The sequence below is a fragment of the Alexandromys fortis genome, unplaced genomic scaffold (genome assembly GCF_014885135.2).
Source record: "Alexandromys fortis isolate MF-2015 unplaced genomic scaffold, M_Fortis_MF-2015_v1.1 scaffold_229, whole genome shotgun sequence".
In the NCBI taxonomy this organism is placed as follows: domain Eukaryota; kingdom Metazoa; phylum Chordata; class Mammalia; order Rodentia; family Cricetidae; genus Alexandromys; species Alexandromys fortis.
The window spans coordinates 888,232-910,138 of NW_026068122.1; the positions used below are offsets into that span (position 1 = coordinate 888,232).

General features: G+C 37.1%; 1 protein-coding gene across 1 annotated transcript in view; it reads right to left on the bottom strand.

Moving 5' to 3' along the window:
• Window positions 1-21,907, bottom strand: part of Ano3 (anoctamin 3) — a 292,415-nt gene that overhangs the window by 29,703 nt on the left and 240,805 nt on the right. The window contains exons 16-19 of the mRNA XM_050125418.1: window positions 9,092-9,174; window positions 8,560-8,700; window positions 7,580-7,744; window positions 1,762-1,798 (exon numbers count right to left, since the gene is read on the bottom strand). Coding sequence (XP_049981375.1) covers window positions 1,762-1,798; window positions 7,580-7,744; window positions 8,560-8,700; window positions 9,092-9,174 — 426 coding nt within the window. The remainder of the gene's footprint in view (window positions 1-1,761; window positions 1,799-7,579; window positions 7,745-8,559; window positions 8,701-9,091; window positions 9,175-21,907) is intronic.

A 21,907-nucleotide genomic window follows, 5' to 3' on the forward strand; every position in this document is an offset into this window, starting at 1 on the left:
TTTTTTTGCTTTTCCATATGAAGTTGAGTGTTGTTCTTTCAAGATCTGTGAAGAATTTTGCTAGTATTTTGATGGGCATTGCATTGAATCTGCAGATTGCTTTTGGTAAGATTGCCATTTTTACTATGTTAATTCTACCTACCTAAGAGCGTGGGAGATCTTCCCATTTCCTGGTGTGTTTTTTAATTTTTTTCTCCAAAGATTTAAAGTTCTTGTTAAACAGGTCTTCCAATTTCTTAGCATTGGAGAAGGGAGAGAGCCACTTGTTGGTTCCTGGCCGCCTAGCTAGCTTAGACCCGAAATAATCACACAGAAACTGTATTAATTTAAGCACTGCTTGGCCCATTAGCTCTAGCTTCTTAACAGATAACTCTTGCATATTAATTTGACCCATCTCTCTTAATCTGTGACGTGCCACGTGGCAGTGGCCTATTGGCAAAGTTTCAGCATGTCTGACTCTGGTGGCTTCATGGCTTCTCTCTGACTCTGCCCTTCTTTCTCCCAGCATTCAGCTTTGCTTTCCCTGCCTACCTAAATTCTGCCTTGCTATAGGTCTTTATTCATTAATAGTAATCACAGCACAAAGAGGAGACTCCCATATCACTTTGCTGCGATATTTTATGCTATTTGTGGCTATTGTGAAGGGTGATGTTTCTCTTACTTCTTTCTCATCCCATTTATCATCTACACAGAAGGGCTACTGACTTTTTTTGAGTTTATCTTGTATCCTGCTACATTACTGAAGGTGTTTATGAGTTATAGAAGTTCCTTGGTAGAACTTTTTGGGTCATTTATGAAAACGATCATATCATCATTAGCAAATAGCAATAATTTGACTTCTTCTTGAGAAAAGATTTTTTAAAAAAAAATTAATAAAAAAGAAATGAAACAGTATTATTCAACAGGAAGTAGACTTTATAGAGTCTAACCACTAACCACTATTTGTTTCTCTTCAGGGATTATGGGTCAAAACTCATATATATATATATATATATATATATATATATATATATATTTTTATATATAGTATTACTAAATGACATTCTTAGAAAATATTATCCTCACCAGGTTGTGGTGGTGCATACCTGCAATACCTGATATCAGGAAGCAGAAGCAGGCAGATCTTTAAATTGCAAGCCAGCTTAGGCTCCAGAGCAAGTTCCAGGAAACAATGCTACACGGAGAAATATTGTCTTAACCAACCCCCTCCCACACACAAACGAATACCCATATTCTGAGAGAGGGGGGGAGATCCTCATTTTAGGCAACAACTTTAAGGTGTCAAAAAGCAAGGCTATTGATCACAACTTTGTAACTAACTTAGAATAATCTGCAGAACACAGATTTCCACCCATGTATTCTCACTCCAGAGCCTACACTCTGCTTGATGGAAGGACTGACTGAATCAGTTTCTTGAAGTTTTCCACTGATCTCTACACATAGGCCACAGCATGTTTATGACATCCCTCCTCCATACACATCACACACATGAAGTTGGGCGAAGAATTGAGAAATCTGGGAAAAAGTTTCCCAAGTAATGATGAATAAGTTTTTTAGCTTCTTGGTGGATAGTTTCAGGTGACTTACTTTGCAACCTTGTGTTGTCTAATGTAGATCAATTTATAGACCCACCTCTCTCTGGTGAATTGCAAATCCTTGCATAACTGAAGACATAAAAATGGTAAAATACACAAAATATCTAAAGACTAATATTCACAGTGTTATTTATGTACTTCAAGTAAAATAAGGGAAAAAACTTACCTAAGTTAGTGAGGAGATATGCAATTTTTTCATAGGCCTGCAAAGGAGTGTGCAGATACATATTATTCTATTTTATATAGTGCTGGAATTTGAGTTCTTCAAAGAAGTGTCTAAAGAGTATCTACAAAGAGGATACATTTTTAGCGAAGTAGAAGTATTTATTAACACAATATGTAGTGTTCTATATGTGTATGCATACAAAATATCTGAAGTAGGAATGAGTAAGCAAATATTATTCTCAGTGTACCTTGCTCTTTTCCGTGACCCACATTAGACCATGCCCTTTTCATGCTCCCATTATGAAGTCAGGTGACAGAAACAGATCCTCTGAGGATTTTTAACAGCTTAATGCTGTTAAAAAAGTGATAATGGACTTTATCAGCTTAAAAAGTAACGTTTGACCTGCCACTGTTTGTCAATACTGACTGAATGTCCTCATGCAGATTGAAAACCAATTCTGTAAAAATAGTTGCTGTTTACAGTATTTCACCCGTGTCAGGACTCTCCATATATTATTTATACAACAACAATTTTTAAACTAAGTATAATAACCTCATTTTACAGAACAAAAGGCTAAGACTGAGAATATGGCACATGGTCTGATAGAATAAAATACTAAGTAAGAAGTACAGTAAAAAGCAAGTAAGGATGTTCTTTTACGAGCATCTTTCATCAAATATGCATTGTCTTAGTTCTTGGCACATAGAACCCATCTATAAATCCTATGGTGAAATATCTTTAGCTGGATGCCCAAAGAGAAGGCAATAACATTTGTAGGATAGTTACAAATTGCTGTTAGAAAGTTATCCAAAGGGTAATTAAGAACTTGAATAGTCTAAACCCAAATGACGTAGCTAATTGGTACCAGCATACACTCCACTCCACTCCACAATCAGTCCACAAAATGAGTTGCTAAATCCAAATATAAAGGCAGAAAGAACCCATGACTTAGACACATTCAAATGTATGGCATTTGTCAGTAACTGCGTTGACAGAGTAGGCTGTCTTTGCATGAATTGGACTACGTGATTTGAAATGGCTGTATAACTGGGGTAAGAAAAAACCAGTAGGACCACAAACAACTATTATGGCTCTAACTCCTAAATAGTGCACAGGATATCATATTGGAGAGCTTCTAAATGTACTAATGTTACATACAGTAAGTAGAACTTCTCTTTCTCATATACAGTTATTTTATTAAATGCTCACCAGTAATTTCTAATATGTTAAATATTATTAGTGCTTGAGAGAAGCAAATAATTTACAACTATGCAATCATAGTCTATATTTTCATGGAACTTAATTTTCAGTTGGAAGGCACAAATGACCAACATATATGTTAAAAGTTAAAGAAAGTCGAGGGGTGGTGGCACATGCCTTTAATCCCAGCCTTGAGGAGACAGAGGCAAGCAGATGTCTGAATGCTCAAAACCAGCTTGGTCTACAGAGTCTACATGTCAGCCAGGGCTATCAAGAGAAACCCCATTTTGACAAACTGAAACAAAAACAAATAGGTTAAAAATATTACTTTATATCAGAAAAGCCTCCTGAAGAACATGGTGCATCCCTCAGAAGCAAGGGAGCGTGTCAAGCAAAAATGTGGACTGAGTATATCCCTTGGGAAAATGAACAAGAATGCAAAGCTCCTGAGACTGATAGTCTCATCACAATGGGCAGAGACTGAGGACAATAATGGCAGAAACAGCAGAACCAATTAGCAATTGATAACCAGAGGAGTCCTGGAGGGAAACAGGTTGCTAAGGATTTTTTTTTTTATCATGAAAGTCATTTTAGAATTCACTCTGAGATTAGAAGGAATCAGGTTTCCAGCAACTTTTGTTGGTACATTACATAAAAATAAACTGAGAGGGAAAGAGAAACACATGCAGGAAGTGCATATCAGGGAGTTTTGCACTTGCTTTAGTGTGTGTTGTCTCTGCATCAGAGCATGCGTGCCAAACTTCCAGTGTGGAAATCAATTCTAAACAGACTTGAAGAGTCTAAAAGACTGCTCTCCTAGGATCTACACCTTCTAGATTCCAAGAAACTATGAGCATGGGCACGAAAAAAATCAAACAAGCATACTGATTTTTAAAAAGTCAAGCCTTTTACTAAATACATCATTTGCAATGAATTACTTTCCAAGTTAAGAGGTGTGGCTCAAATCTTTGACCCACCCTATTCTATAGCAATCTATTTGACATAATTGGTGAAGAGATTCCTACCCATTTAGGAAAGACAAATGTATATTTTCTATTGCCGTGATTGGATCCTTGAAGGGAACACAGGAATATATGATCTGGTCTCTACAGTTAAAAGTCCAAGAAGGAGAGGACTATAGAACTAATGTGGATGATTCACATCAGCTAACATATTAGAATGCCCTGCCACAGTATTATATACTCTGTGTACTAAACACACGTTGTGATCATGGAAGTAACTCAAAGGAGGTCATTCTTTCACTGACTTTGTAGCAAAGGCTTAGGTGACTTATTCCTGGAAGTCTCAAAGCACAGAAGTACATCTGCTCAGATCTTCCTTCCTTCCGAATCCTTCCCTTCCATCTCCCTCCCTCACTCCTTCCTTCTTTTCTTTCTCTTCTTTTTTTTTTGTGTTTTTGTTGAAGAACTACTCTTTAATTACAATGCCACGCAACTGTTGTTTTACTATAATACGACAAAATCAGTTAGGTAAGGCCTAACTGTCAGATAGCAAGAGTATATATTTTTGGAACAGTTTCACACTTTTCTTCACAATACTTTTGGGCATGTTTCCAGATGCAGTAGGAGCTATGGTATCGACAGCAATATGAATAGGGTAATAAGTTAGAAAAGGGGCGAGCCTAGGAAACAGCTATCTCTTCAAGTTCCATCCTTCCAGATTTTGAGATGTATATTTAAAATTGGATTACTTGTGATTTAATTTTCGAAGATGCATTTCCTCATATTGGCTGTGTATCAGTATTATTTTATGTCTCACAAATTAGTTATTTTAGGGACTGAATAAAACAAAGTATTTTAGAATGTTTGTTTTAAATGCAGTTTTCCTATCTCCACAAAGGAGATTCTGCAGGCTAATTGATACATAGTTCAAGACACACTTCTAAAATTATTTTCATGGTTAGTATAATGGAATTACATTTAAATTTTGATTACAGTAGAACATATATTTTTCTCAGTTGAAAATTTATTTAGGGATGCCATGATATACTTCTTCCAAAAATGTGCATGTGTCAGCAGAAGTACAGCCTTTGGTTTAGTTTTAACTAAAATGTATGCTGCAGACTTGAAAGACACTGAGAATACAATGCTACTAACAAAATTAGCTTGTTCACATAGTAGGCAGGATACTAGAGTATTTGGAAAGTAAAATCCATGCAGTTTGCTCAAAGGATATATTTTAAATGCTGTTCCAGTATTAAAAAGAGACCTGGGGATCTAGATTAAAATATACCAACAAACAACAACAGGAAGAAGAAACTATGGCCTCAGCTAAATGAACTCAATATTTTAACGGTGGGAAAGAAGTATTAAAACAAGCAACAAAACGATGTTCACAAAGATATTGTTTAATTCCTCTAGAGATTCCCATGGGTGGGAACAACAGGCAGTTCAAGGATCTCATGACAGGAGTAAAAACAAAGAGATAATTCTATTCTACATATAGAGCTCAGAAAAAGCTGTACGGAGGAAGTGATCCTTAACTGTTATTTTCAGTGATGAAAAGATATTCTCCAAGAATACAAAAAAGAAAAAAAGACCATTTCAGACAGAGAAAGCTCTGTGAACCAAGAAACTGGGGGTGTGAATTAGCAAAGTGCTGGACCAGAGAAAGTAGCTGTTCATGTTGGAATGCTGACATGACAGGGAAGGAGGAAGGGAGGGAGGGTGGGGGGCAGAGGAAGGAGAGGCTTTAGAGAAAAGAAAGGAAAAACTGGGTCTCATTTACTAAGTCAAAAAATTCATAATTTACATTGGATTCAGAAACTAAGCTCACAACAAGTAATTAGACAGGATCAAAAAGGAAAGAATGTTCCAGAAGAGCACACAGTTTGTGGGATACCCTAAATTCCCTAAAGAGCCTAGGAGTCTCCCTATTTAAAGACAAATACTTGGTGGTTTAAAATATTTTCCCATGCCTACATTTCATAGCTTAGTGCATTCAGATTAGAGCTGAAAAGCACATTAGACTAGAAGAATAACTTTACTTAGGCTCAGTCCTTCATAAGCACATTTTAAAGCTGCGTATTAAATTTGACCTGAAAATAACAAAAGGTAGCCTTTGGATAGTCAGATGAACATTTTTCTAAAATAATATTTGACAATTTAGTGTGTATTTGTATTAAGTTCTTAAACTAATCCTGTATATTCGGGTTAATTGGAAAAAGGGTTAAAAGCACCTAACATTAGCAGACGCATTTTTAAAATCAGATTAATTGCTATCTCCTTGAATATATTCTACATTAATTTTCAGAATTAAAAATAAGTTAGTATTGGAATGTCTTAATGTTTATTTAACACTGTACGGTTTAGTAACAGACATGATTTTATGGAGTGTTTGGGGATATATATATATATAAAAATAACATTCTCTTTTATAGATAAAACTAAAATGGAATAACAGAATTTATTTTAAAAGTGGTAGCTTTTATCTGGAAGTAAAATTTGCTCATTTCTCACAATGGCTATTCATTTTCTCCCAAAGTCTTTTCTTGCCAGTCCTTCCTGCTAAAATTTGCCATATCAGTGTCAGGACAACTGAATATAAGTATAAATTCTCTAATATAATATCATGATTTTAGTATTTCTAAGCTACTCCTCTAAAATACACTTGAAATAACACTCTTTGTGTGTGAGAGAGAGAGAGAGAGAGAGAGAGAGAGAGAGAGAGAGAGAGAGAGAGAGAGAGAGAGAGAGAGAGAGAGAGAGAGAGAGAGAGAGAGAGAGAGAGAGAGGGAGAGGGAGAGGGAGAAAGAGAGATATTTGAGGCAATTTATTTAAGTTGTTTGAATCTCAGTTTCTTCATTAATATACTGGACATGCAATCTACTTTAGGGGATTGATCGAAGAATTAAGTTCTCTTTAATTTGTCATTAATATCTTATATGTTCAGAAAACATTGCCTTTTATTGACAAAAGCTCTTAAGAACTAGACCAGGCATCACAAAGTTATTTCATAAATAGACATTCAATTATGAGTCCATACATATATGTGATTTTTGAAACAAAGATGCTCCTTTTAGAAATTATTACATAGTAACCTGAAAGAATGATCATGTAGAGCCAAAGACAGTAAATTCCTACATCCTGGAAAGATTAACCTCAGTTGGGTGGAAAGGGAATGAAGAGAAGACAAACATACAGCTACTTGGGAGGAAATACTGTGATCAATTGAACTAGGCTCTCAGATGGCCAAGCTACAGCATCCTAGATGCATAGCATGTTTATTATATATAGTTGAAAAGGGAGGCAGGATTGGCTGGTCCCAGCTGGAGCAATCCGTGTAGGAGATCAGTCTTTAGGTTGCAAACATCTTCAGGGAGAAAGCTTTGCACATACTATGGACATTTGCACTTGGACCTTGAGCATAGTAGCGGGTAGGCTTTGCCATTTCTGATGGGTCTAAAGCATTGGGGTCTTTGATGCAGGCATGCTCATGTCAGCAACACATAGTCCTTTTGACTTAATTCACTTCCTACCGTAACCAACACATTAAAAACTGTTGTAGTGTCACACACATACACGTTTCAACACTAAGGAAGAATAATCTTTTCTCACTGTCTTTAGGCCTATTGAATAATAGTGCCACAAATACTTACAAGATTCAGCAGCATGATGATTATGAAATTGATACAGACAGCAGCAGCAGATGTAGCAAACTGCCAGTGCTGTTTGATGAAGTTCCACTTGAAGGATGCAAACTGTTCCATGACAACCAGGCGGTACACTACAACCGCAAACACTGCTGTGATGACCAAGGAGATCTGCAGAGAGAACAAGGGAGGGGAGCAGAGAGGACACCTTGTCTTTTGTGTTACTAAAAAATGACAAGTAAACCACAGATTCAAACTTTGAAGGTAATTCTCTTTCTGGGAAAAAAAAATCCATAAATTATGTTGTCCCCTTTAAGGAAAGATGTGAAACTAGAGTTAGACAACAATGTAAGCGTTAAACTTAAACATACAAATGCCATGAGACAACATATTTTAAATTAGCTAGATTTAAGCATCACATTTGTAAGAACACTTCAAAACATCATGTATCTTGTGCTAAGTACAAACTTTATTTGTTACATTAAGTGAATAAACAGCAACTCATTGCTACAGTACGTACCTAGCATGTGTAAAGCCTCATTTTCATCCCCAGCAACCAAGGACTATATGTAATGAAATAAATAAATTAGGGAATAAACAAAACCAAAACAGAAACAAGAAATAGTTAAGCTGTTTTAGCACAGAAAACAGTTATTAAATTCTGTTTGTAAAGTGAAAATTCTGTCCAAAGATCCTCTTTCAGATAGATGGCTTAGTTTTAAGCAGATATTTTGCTTGTAGAGGGCAACTCTCAGAATTTCTGTCTTATGGTAACTGTTTTCTAGTGTTTTATTCAAAGAGATGCTGAGATACTGTAAGGAAATGTCACAAGGCTGGCTGTGCTTTCCAATTATATGTAGTGTGTGTGATACTGAAAAGGGTAATTTTCTTTTGCATTCTTAGGAGAACAAAATGAGTTAGTATATTGGATTATCTTTCTAAACCTGGAGTCCCACAACATTTTGATACAGATGTCTATATTTTACCATGAAGAAGATTCCTGAGACAGACACAAGAAGGCGTGTGACTTTGTCGGATGAAGGCTGATGAGGCTCAGGTTTCCCTGTGATGGGGTTTATCACCTCCATCCTGTAATATTTTGCTTCAAACTGGGGCCGAAGCGTTTCCTATGGAAGAAACTGAGGTTACCTAAATAGCAATTCCACGAATTAAAAAAGAATAACTTCCAACAATGAACACAACTCTTACACTTAGCCTGCTTTCATGTTGCCTGCTCAAAGATACACACTTTAAAAATTAATACCACTTAGTTGCAAATAAATCTCATGGTGTATTTTAATTAACACAATTTTCTATGAATCCACTCTAAGACAACATTATAGAAATAGTTTCAGCAACATCTGCTTCTCCCTTGACCCCTGCCACCTTCATGAAGTGAGGAATCTCATCAGTGTGATGTAATGATGGACTCTATTCCTGGTATGTTCACTGAAGAGTCCTGAGTTTTATGTGATTCCCCAGATTCTTTAACATCTGTTTTCCTGATATCTTTCTTACCTCCTCTTCTTCCCATTCAATAAGGTCCCAGGCATAAGTCAGTATACTTCTTCTTCTTTTCCAGAACTCCAGAAAGACTGTGGCTATAAAATATAATAATAACAACAATAATAATAGCAACATAATAATAATTATCCACTTTAAGCATGTCACATTGCTTTTCTTCAGACTGGTATATTTTATCATATAATTAAATTGTTTAATGTGATTAAGCATTATTAAATAAATGTTGAAATTATATTTGTATCATCTTCCTTTCTGGTCTTTATATAATGTTGTCTGTATGCATGCCTAAAGCAAGGCAACATTTAATATTGGTGATGTTTTTGTTAGCATGGTATGTCAAAATGATGCTGGGAAAGTCAAGATTAGAAAAATAAATGCTGTTTGTCTTTCTCATGATTATTCAACATTACCTCAAAACTTTAAACTTTCATCTACTAATGATAGTCAAAACCCGATACTTACTCATCCAAGACCAGAGAGACTAGTAGGAGACAAAGAGATAAACTATAAGGTCATCTTAATGAAAAGATGAGAAAAGACATCAGATAAGATTCTCTAATACATATCTGGCTATATTCAAGCTGAAAGAGACTCAAAAGGTTAAGAAATGCCTCAATTATTTTGTGACGTTTTTGCATAAATATATGAGAGAGAATGTGGCTGTACTCTACACCTTTAAGGATTTTGTGGCTCTAGCTAAGAGCTCAACTGTACAGTCCCAAACATTTACGAACTATCTATACAAGAATCCATCTATTTTCTGCTTTTGAATTTTGGCCAAGGCACTATAATCTTGGAAATCATTATATCTCACAGAAGAAGATGCTGTTCTTCACAAATACAACTCTGAGAATTATAATAAGGAAGTATTACAGTGCAATTAGCAAAATACAATTTTTAGAAAAGTTCAGGTTAATGAAGCAAAGTGAGATCTTTCAGTGTGATTTCATTCTTTTCTTAACTTCAGTGTCAAAGAATGGGAAAGGGGGAGATTTTGAGTTATCTATTATGACTTATTTTTATAATTAAAAGTCAGAATATATATTACTTATTAAATACCATGTTCAGTTATGTTACCTTACATTTTAATCTCATTTTAAGATTTATAAAATTCTTTTTTATTCATTTTCATGAATCATTAATTTTATTTAGGATATAATTAATAGTCTCCTAAAATTTTCAAGAAGATAATGTAAGTTATGATTACTCGGATTTGAAAACAGAGGCAATACATGCCCGTGTCTGCAATCATAGAACATAATGGTGGAAGAGCCAGGGCTGACACTCTTCACTGAGTGAGCCTGGATGGTGCCTGCAGGTTTCCTCTGCCATTCCTGGACCTACCATAAATCTTATGTGCTGATTTCTTACAAAATCTTTAAAAATTAGAAATGGCAAAAAGAGGTTGAATCACCAGACTCCATTGATTAAAAGACAATCAAGGTTTTCCTAGGACTGCTTAGCTATTAACATAACAGACTATAAACAGTGTTACCAACTAATGGAGGTATCTGAGACTTCTCAAGAAAGTTGGATGGAAAGAAATAAGTGAGAGAGAGAGAGAGAGAGAGAGAGAGAGAGAGAGAGAACATAAAAGAGGCACAATTTAAATTAAGCAATGATAATATGCCATGACTTCTGGCCAAGAACACTTTACATTTTTAATATGAATAAAAACACAGAATTTTCAATCACATTTTATTTAACACTAGTCTCATCAAGGCTTCTCGCTGAACTGTGTGAAATTGCCCCATAACGTCACTTACTAGAATATACTTAAATAAGACATAACCAGCAGAAAATCTAAATAAAATAAATGTGACCTTGACTGATGAAAGTTTCAAAGCATAAGGTTCAGGAACAGATATTGAATCCAGACAAGATGGCATTTTCATTGAACTCAATATCGAATTAGGCTGTGTGTTAAAAGTCCATTCTCACCGAGATACATTCATTTCATGCATGGCTTATTTATTTGAGCTCTTGAGGGAATCCATATTCTCACTTTTAAACTTAACTTGAAAGAAAGCTTCCAGAATAATTTACTGTGCCAGACACAGAGCAAGGATGAAATTTATTACTTACAAATACCTACTAAACTTATAAATAAAAAATATATAACTTCAAAAATTGTAACAATCGTTGCTTCTGGCGATCATCACAAAGCGATGGATGGAGTGTATTCTTACTTTAATGAAAGTGGTGCTTATTTAAGTTCATACATATTTCAAAAATAGTAATACTGTACTTGATTTATGGGTTTTTAATGTAAATTATACTTTAAGAGACAGTTTCAGGTCTAGGCATGGTGAAGCATACCTTTAGTCCCAGGATTAGGAGGCAGAGACAGACATAGCTCTGTGAGTTCTAGGCCAGTCTTTTCTACACAGTGAGTTCTAGGTTAGTCAGGATTACATACTGAGACTCTGTCTCAAAAATAAGCAGCAGTTTAAAAACACTTCTGTTTCCTTTATTTTTTTTTGTGACAGTCAGAGAACTTCTCTACCATTAATTTACAGTATCAAACAGAAGTAAGTCAATATTTTTTTCCAAGGCAGTTTCTTTCTATATATGTCAGGCTAGCCTAGAGTCTTCTGTGTTGCTCAGACTAGTCTCAAAACACTGAAAATCCCACTTCAGTCTTCACAGTGCTGATATTAGGGACATGAATTAACATGTACAGACAAACTAATTAAAAAAAAAACAAAGAGGATTAAATATATTACTTGGCTAGATCCTTATAACAACAGTGTGGTCTTCCCCAGGTTTGCATTTTATGATGTCACAGTAATTTTAACTCCACTGGTTAGCAGTAGGGAGTTGAGCTTTCATGACCATATTGCAATACATAATCAGTTTTAATTTGGCTATCAGCACAAATCATAAGCACGGGGATTAGAAATGCATTGACATGTAGGCTGAGCAAAAACAATCCTGAACAGTTCCCTGGTATAACTTTCTTGTTGATGACTGCAAGGAAACTATGATTTTGGGTACTTCAGGGCAATTGCACATATGAGTTCATAGCAGGTGAGAAGAGGTACACAAGACCTCAGCCAGCTCAGTCCAAGCAAAAGTCCAGCGTGAAGAACAGAGGTATTTTCCTGTAAGGAATGGAGGAAGCTCTAAGTGAGTAAAATACTGGATGATTGTGTATTTTGACACGAGCAAGGTCCAGTCAAGGACTCTGAGACCAATTGGCCCATAGTAAATTGGCAAAGACATTACCCATATAGGCCATAAAAGCTTTCCTCAGGAGTCTGAGTGTGAAGTTTTATGAGAGATTAGTCAGTGTGTGCAAAGAAAAACAATTACAGCTTCCTCCTCCTGGGTGTTAAAACCTGAGACTACTAACCTACAGAGAGCTCCTACTGACACTAACCTTCCATATGTACTGTACCTAATAAGCATGACTTCTGAGTTGTGCTGGTAGTGATTAGAGACCGCGGATGGTGCCAGCTTCTTTGCACATGTGTCTCTGTTATAGGTATTCCTTATTCTTTGGCTGACCCTTGCCAGTGTTTCAGGACCCAGGCCTAGAGGGACATGACAGGGACCCACCCTTAACTAAGAATCTATTGACCACTGAGAGCTTCTAGGAAAATAAAAGTCAGGTTCTTTTTTTTTTTTTTTTTTTGGACTGTCCCTGATAAGTCAAACATCCTCCAGTAGAAGGCCCCACATCAATGTCTATAAGGGCAGCACAAACTGGATTTGATAGGATAAAAACAATACACAAAGTTGAGTGGGTACAAATGGGTGGCGGATATGGGAAAAGCTCAAGAAAGGGGTAAATAAAACTAAAACACATGGCACAAAATTCACAAAGTCCTAAGTAATATTTTTTAATTAAAAAAAGATTTTGGAAAGACCAGCCTCTTTTCCTCCTATTGAGTTGCCTTGTCCAACTTAGATGTGAGGACTTTTATCTTGCCTTATTGTATCTTGTTATGTCATGTTTGGTTGTTGTCTCTTGGATGTTTTGCTTTTTTCTAAAAGGAAGTAGAGGTGGATCTGGGGGAGAGGGGAGGGAACCATTTTCAATAAAATTAAATAAGTAAAGTAAATGTCATGGCTTGCTCTTAATAAATGAAGAGTTTTGTCAGGTGATGGTGGTATATGCCTTTAATCCCAACACTTAGGAGGCAGAGGCAGGCAGATCTCTGTGAGTTCGATGGCAGCCTGATCTATAGGAGCTAGTTCCAGGACGGGAACCAAAACTACACAGAAAAACCTTGTCACAGAAGAAGAAGAAGAAGAAGAAGAAGAAGAAGAAGAAGAAGAAGAAGAAGAAGAAGAAGAAGAAGAAGAAGAAGAAGAAGAAGAAGAAGAAGAAGAAGAAGAAGAAGAAGAAGAAGAAGAAGAAGAAGAAGAAGAAGAGGAGGAGATTTTAAATACTGGCATGTTGTCCAACACCATCCCTGAATAGAAAACCAATTTTAACTTGGGAGGCAGAGACAGGCAGATCACTGACTTCAAGGCCAGCCTGGTCTGTGGAGCAAGTTCCAGGACAGGATCCAAAGCTACACAGAGAAATCCTGCCTCAAAAAAATGTAGCCCTGGTTAGCCTAGAACTTGTGCTTAGACCTGAGATTGTTGATATGTATAACCACATCCTGATGGAATTTATTCTCAAAAGAACCAGGATTCAAAAGAGGGTTGAACTGGCATCTAGTTCAGCACTAAGTACTAGGCATGGGATGTCATGGATCCAGGACTCTGAAAGATTCATTTGACAAATTATAAAAGTAGCAAAGACATTTTAATCATCTCATGGTACAGTGAAGGGAAACTCGGCATGCACAGTTGACTTTGTGATCCTGCATGGTTGTCCAGTCTCTGAAGCAAGCAGTGGATGAAAGAACACAGGACCATTAATGACAAAATCCCAGACAGGGCATAGAAGATAGATAGATGTGTGGGTACATTGAGAGACATAGAAATTGGAATTGGACAAATTTATTGTGCTTGACATCTTACAGCATGGAAATGTTTTAATTCCCCAACTATACCTCATGCCAATTACTTTAATTATACTTTAAAAATTACAATATCATTACTTTAATATCTCTGAGAACAACACATAACTTTAGTTGCTTTTTTTTGTTTTTGTTTGTTTTTAAGAAAGGGTCTCACTGTGTAGCTCAGGCTGTCTTGAAACTCACTAGACTAGGTTGGCCAGCATTAACTTTGTAGACCAGGCTGGTTTGAAATTAGAAATTAGAAACTCAGAAATTAGTTTGCTTCTGCCTTCCTGGTGCTGGGATTAAAGATGCATGCCACCTAACCTGGCTACACATCAATATTTTTTTTTTAAAGCTACCAAAGTTTTTCAATATGTAGTGAAAAGCTGCACACCATCTGCTAGAAAAAAACAGTTGCACTGAAAAAAAAAATGAAGCTGAACTCAGTGTCATGCTTCTTGACAAGGTAGATTCCCAGCACTAAAGTTGTAGGCCAAACGGACATTAATAATGACTAACATTTTGTTTCAGTTTGTAACTATATATGAAGCAACTAAAAAAATCATGTAATGCAGCTGGGTGGTTGGTGGTGCACGCCTTTGATCCCAGAGGCAGGAGGATCTCTGTGAGTCTGAGGACAGCCTGGTCTACTGAGTGAATTTCAGGATAGCCAAGACTGTTCCATAGAGAACCTGTCCCGAAAAACAAGCAAGCAAACAAACAAACAACAACAACAACAACAAACCCAAACAACTCCCCTCAAAACATTAATGCATACATCCCCTAATATGTCTAATGCTCAGTTTCACAATTATTAACAAAAGCCTGCATGTCATCTATTATACAAGATGTGTGCTACACAGCAGTAACAGTTATTGACTAGAATAGAAATTTGGGACTTTTAAAGCTGAAGCGACCTATGGGAGCTACGCTTCTTCTCCCACGCTGCATATCCCTCAGTGTGACTGGGTAGAATTGAGAATTGAGATGCTGATAGGTGAGAAGGCAAAGCTGAGAGAAGTAGTGATAATTGGCAGACTACTGTGAAATAAATGTCCTGGAGATCTGAGGAAACAGAAAGAATAGAATAAATCAAATCACACGGAACGCACAGCGGGGAGACTGGAGTACAAAGACAAGACAGTGGCACAAAATGCACACGGTAGCAGAAGATGTGGGGCAGTGGAGAGGGAAGGGGTGCACTGAAACTTACTTGCTGAAAAATAAAAATATCGTAAGATGAAAGTGTATGAAGTGAAGTCGCTAATTTTTAAGAGAGGAGAGAAAGTCAATACAAGGGCAGATATGGTTCAGATTAGAAGTGGAATCGCACATAAGCATTTGCGTGTGCTGATGTATAAGATACAGTATTGTTATGAATATGTAGTGCTCAAAGGACGTGTATCACATATCAGTGGTAATTGTCTGGAGAAGTAGATCCCAGAGTGCAAGCATGTTCTGCAGAGTACAGACCTGTCTAGAGGAGCAAGTGAGATGACATTCAGACTGTTCAGGGCCACCATAAATAAGGAACCAGGCGCAGAGTGCTCATGGTGCCTCATTTAAAGTGGATAGCTGAAGAGCAGAATCACAGGGTCACGTCAAAGAGGTTAGACACTGCTCTGGTTTGTTTCAAGTATTTATTTATACAGAAGTCATAAAATCGAAGGACTACTGTGATTGAAACCTCCCTGGCCCTCTCTGTAAGGTCAACAGACCTGCAAAAGCATCCACAGTACTTAGCAGGGATTGATTACTCATTACTTCTTTCATTTGATTATTTTCCAATTCTTAAGAATTATTACTCCATACCTGTGTGTGCATGCGTGCGTGTGTACATAGGTATGTGGTTGTGCAAACCTGCATGTGTTTGTGCACAGGCCAGCAGAGGCTATTGAGTCACTCTCTGCCTTCTGCCTTATTTCTTTGAGTGTCTCTTTGAATTTGGACGTAGGCTGACAGCCACCGAACCCCAGCAATCATCCTGTCTCTGTATCTCCCCCTACCTTACTCCACTACAAGTGCAAAGGGAAGGTTAAGGGTACATGTGTGACCAGGCCTAGCTTTTGAAATACCTGCTTGGGTCTGGATCAGATCTAACATGTGTGCAGCACACATGCTTACCCCTGTGCTGCTTCTCCAGTCCTCACCTTGTTCTGGTTTCCACACTAAATGGTCATTAAGCTTGTGTTAAAATGCCTTTAGATTCAGGGGTATGGCAGTCACTCTTAGTCTTGCGTTGTTTACATTTTTCCAGGCTTTCACATTATGCTGCATGGAATTTCACTGGGACAGGAGAAACATTATTACTGACCAGAGACACCCTCCTTTCTTACATGTTTTGGAGTATCAGGTATCAAGTTTCATTTTAAAAATTTTGAAAAAAAATATTACATTCTTAAAAACATTCTACAAACTACATTATTCCTTTTCTAAAGGAATAAGGGTTTTGAAAGGGCAGAGAAAAAGGGCGAAGGCCCAGTTCAAATGTTGCTAAATCTGTACCTGGAGAACAAAATGGAATTTCAGGTATTGGGCTCATCAAAGGAGATAAAGTTTGGAGCCTTCTTCAAGGAAGCCCATCTGAAGCTGGATGATTTAGAGCAGCAGACTGCCAGTTTGGACCTCACCCAAGTGCAACTGAAGACCTTCCTTTATTCCTAGGATTTATTTTTGGTAACACCCTCAAGCATAATGTGTTTTCCCCATACAGTATTGCAACACTGCTACATATAAGGTAGAAGTAGAGACCTTGTAGAGCAGGTTCTATACTTGGAAAAAAGGGCCATGAATGTGATATGTTTCAAATTCGCAGCCTGGGGTACATTCCTGTTTGTTTTTGAGCTAACATCTCATTGGAATGCAATAATGGCCTAGAGATGGCTCCTGGTCTGAAAAGCCCGCATGAAAGAAGAATGTCTGTGAAGGGGAAGATCTAAGGCCTGATTTCAGTGCCGCTTACCTCAGAGAAACATCCTTGGGACTAGTCTAGATTTGTTAGCCTTATTCCAAGCTCTCTCTAACTTCACATTCAGAGCCTCCCCTTCCCACTCCTATCATTTCTCCTCTAACATTAAGAGAGAAGATGGCAAAACAGTAAGTCTTGCTAAGTTCTAGAAATATTCACAAGTTTCTGAAATTAACAACTGTTTTATTCTCCCCCCCCCCCGCCCCAGAAAATCCACAGAGAAATACGAAGTTATACAACGTGACAGCCAGCCACGATAACCTAAGTATGGGCAGGTCACCCAAAGGAAGTTCTTTACTTCCAACCATTATCACCTGCCAGAGTAAGACTTGGCCATAGATAAAATTAGTAAGAGGCCTGAGTTCAGTAGTTTACCCTGAGGCAATACCTGGTTGCAGAAAGAACCACAAACTGAGATTACCTAGCACCACCCAAAAACAGACCATTCAAAGAAATGCCTAACATTCCAACCACGGTAGATAGGATCATCTGCCAGCACACACTCACCAGGACACCTCTAGACAAATGTCAGTCAACCAGGGGTCCTGAACCTCAGAGACCCCTCACCTCCACCTTTACTACTAAAAAAACCCAATTCTAACTGAGCTCGGGGCTCTCTGGTTATTCCAACATTTTGGACATGCGGAAAGACCGAGTTTGCAAACTTGTTGGCTTTTGTGGAAACTTTGTGGATTTGGGCATAACATACCTAACCAATGTCATGCTATGTATATGAAAACAGAACTGTAGCTGGGTAAGGTGACTTTTCCCTGGGGAAGCAGGAGGCTGAAGGAAGAGAGTCATTTAAACTCATGGCTCAAGCAGATGAGATGGAGGGAGGAGGCAGGAGGAAGGAGAAACGTTAAAAGGGCCTGGTGGAAGAATTCTCACTACAATCTTGACTAGTTTAGTCTCTTGGCTTTGATTCAGAAAGTCATCATGTGGAGGAGATGCCTGGGGTAAAGACACCTAGGACTGCGCTTTGATTCCTACTTTCTACCATGGTGGAAGGAGAGAACCAACTCCAGCAAGTTGTCTTCTGTCTGATCTGCACATGCATGTCTTAGCATGAGCGCAAACACCCACACACTCACTCACACACGCACTAAATAAATAAATTAATAAATATAACAAAAATAAAACTATAAAACTAAGAAATCATGTAATATAATTTGATTTTGGAATTTCTATATTAAATAAATATTATAGTAGCACATATTCAAATTGGGATGAGTACTCACACCTCAGCTGCTAAAATATTAACTGTGTCTATATAGATATAAACATGACAGCTTTTTACCTTTTATTCTATTTAACAAATACATTATTATATAAGTATGTATTTGCGCGCGTGCGCGTGTGTGTGTGTGTGTGTGTGTGTGTGTGTGTATGCAAGCATGCATGTGAGTGAGCAGATACTTACAGAACCAAAGAGAGAGTTTGATATGCTGGATTTGGAGTTACAGGTATCTGGAGCCACTGCATGTGTGTGCTGGGAACTGAGGATCCCCCCAAAAGCAAGAAGAGCTCTCAACTGTGGAGCCATCTCTTAGCCTCTACAGTGCATTCTTATTAAACAAGTGTAATCTTGTTAAGTATGAGATTAATTTTCCTTATGTTCTTTTCTCACTTGACCTTTCATATATTTGATACAGTTTGTGGTTAATTCTGTTCAACATTTTTTATTACAAATGTAATAGCAAGCAGAAATAACCGGATCAAGTCTGTTGTTGAAATTTCCTTATGCAGGGGTTTGTGCCAAATGAACTAAACATGAAGAGAGGCACACATAGTCTCCACTGTCCCACTAACAGACAGGAGCTACTGACATAGCCACTTAGATATTTTTCTTAAGCGGTGTATTTAATACCTGTACTTAATGATGCTCAGAGGAATGATCACAGTAGCTGTTAATTTATAAAGGAAAAAGGGACATGAAATAAACTTTCCATCTCCATCTTTTGTTAATATCTGGAATAGCTTTGCCCCCCCCCAAAAAAAAACTGCTCAAAAACTGAATTCTTAATTTTTGATTGGCAGATGTCAGCAACCTAAACATTATTAAATATTTATTTTTCTACTACATAATATAAGCTTTTATCTTGGCCTGGATGTACTAACTTAGTAAGAACATACTGAGAAACATAGAAAATGCCACAAATTATAAAAATTACTAACCACATTTTCATAACAAACACAAGAAAATGTGCCTTCTTGAGAAAATTCTCATCTTTAGAATACCTATGAATGGGTAATGCACTGGGCAAAGAGCATGGGTTAAGTTAGGAATCTTCTGGGCTTATATGATGTATGTAGTTTTTTCTAAATGGGTAAATTAAAAAGAGTGAATTTCCATTTTGTACTTAAAATGAGAATAGTAAATAGGTTTTCTTGGAAAATTCAGCATCTTGTCAGTGGTCTATTTCTGTTTAATGAACTTGAAGGCTATACTAAATTTTAGTTACAGTTTGTTTAACAACTGCTAGTTGTTAAACCTAAAAAAAATTGTAGCCAAAGAATTTGGTTTCCAATCCATAACTGTACTTTACGTCTTCTGTTTCTTGATCTAAAATTCAAGAACATCTAATTTTTCAAACAGTAGTTGATGTGCTCATGGTTTACTGTGTCTAAACGTGTCATGTAGACATAGCTATAATCTTGACTTTTTTCAAGTAGGGGATGGCAAAGTGGCCATGAGTGTTTCTAAGAGCAGACAATAGAAATATGGAGCAGGATATTCTTAGTTTGTGCTCAGTAAGGCACACATATGTGCTACATAAGCACTTTCATATGTTGCCCAATTATTTCAACCTGTTATTGTATAGCAAAGGATCCTGGGGAATGTTGCTGGCATTCCTATGCTGATTCTCTTGGGAGCCATGTCAGGGCTTGTGCAGTGGTCTGCATATCCTCCATGGGGTTCAGCACAGACAATGGAAGAGAAATAAGATTTGAAATGCAGTGTTCTTGGAACTATGGAATTTATAACAATCTTAAAATTGCACAGTACCTTCAGCATTATAAAGTTGAATACATTTTTCGTTATCAGTAATCAAAATGACATTGACTTAGACATTCTGCAGGAAAAGGAAAGTATAAGTCTATCTAGCATTCTCATTTTTTGCTTTAATCTGATTTATTGAATCCATTAAAAAAGAACTTTGTTCATAAAAACAATTATGACAAATGAACCCAAAGTTAAGCATGGATGGAAGCCCAGAGCTGACTAAAACTAAATGGGAAAAAGATATTTTTATTGATTTTATTGAGCTATACATTTTTCTCTGCTACCCTCCATTCCTCTCCTCTCCCCTTCTACCCTTTTCCATGGTCCCCATGCTCCCAATTTACTCAGGAGATCTTATTATTTTCTACTTCCCAGGTAGATTAGATCCATATATATCTCTCTTAGGGTCCTCATTATTGTCTAGGTTGTCTTGAGCTATGTTACTGACCATCCCCTGAAGAGGTAATTTTTTTTAAAGTTCAGAGAAGTCAAGATCAAAAGCATTCCAGAGAAGTATCAAGAAGTGAATTGATAAAATATGATTTCTATACTCTGCATCTGGTGCGTATCTGGAGCCCTTGACATTTGTGGTTTCTTTATTCTTCTTATTTAAAAAATTGAGAAAATATCTCACTTATTACCCATGTTTGTTTTGAAGTCACAGACCTAAATGATCCTTCCTGTTTTAGCCTCCTGACTGCTTGGGAAGGTATTTCCCATGCCATGCCAGGCTGCCATTCTCCTTACTTTTGTGCCTAATTTTGTGTTTGTATGTCTTGTTTTCTATTCTTTATATAGTTCTTCAACATTTTAATGCCCTTTCTTACAAATAGCTAATATGCATTAACAATATATGGGGGTGATAGTGTCCCGTAACTATTTGTCAGAACTGAAGATGAGGTAGGAAAAATCTTTAGTTCATGGCCAGCCCAGGCTACATAAGGAATCCTTGTCTCTCTACCAAACACATTCAAATATTCCGGGTATCATGTAGCCTGCTACTCTGTTACATGTTCTGCATAGTTAGTCATTACGCCTTTGTCACTGTCTCATTTGTAAGAAGTTACTTTACTGGCAAGCCCATTGAAGTCTGAAAGTATAGCAAACTTGCCCATAATGAACTTGGTTCAGGTTGCTCTGATGCCAGAGATCCTGTTACTATTTTTAACTCCAGGTTTAAAAGAAGGGATTCATGATATTGCTATGTGTAATTCTTTCAGGATTCTTTCCTGACTCAGCACAGAACTATCCTTTGTAACTAAGGACCTCTAAAGTCGTTTAATTAAAAATTATGTGATTTCAATGTGCTTTACAATTGAGCTTCTTACAACCTTGCAGTTCCTGAAAAGACCACCTGGCATTTTCTGTCAGGTGGCGCCTGTGAACTTGATTTCAAAGTCCTATTCAGTTCATGAATAAAGTCAGGAATAAGCATGCCTTTCCTCCTATGCTAGAGTATGAGCCAAGAAGCATACCAAGGTTGGCTTTAGGGTGCTCTCTGGTGGTGTAGCTTCCTGAACCCTCCTTTGCCCTCTGCAAGTTACAACTCAGTAGTGAGATCCCTCAAAACAAACAAACAAACAAAACAAAACAAAAACTCCTGTGTGATGTAGCAGAGATGATTTATCTATGACAGTTTTTTCCAAGTAGAAATAAATGATGTTTTTCTCCAGCAGTTTCTGATTATCTTGCCTTAGGGATTTCAAAAGCTTGAATAAGTCACAAAGATCTGGTCCTAAGAGTGCTAGAGCAAGTCCTAGGACTATTAACTTATCAGCTTTGCTGTTTAATTAAATTTATGCCTGGCTGTAACTTTAGCTAATATAATAGGTCCATATAAAGTGAGTTTTGATCGATTAGGCAAGGGTTAC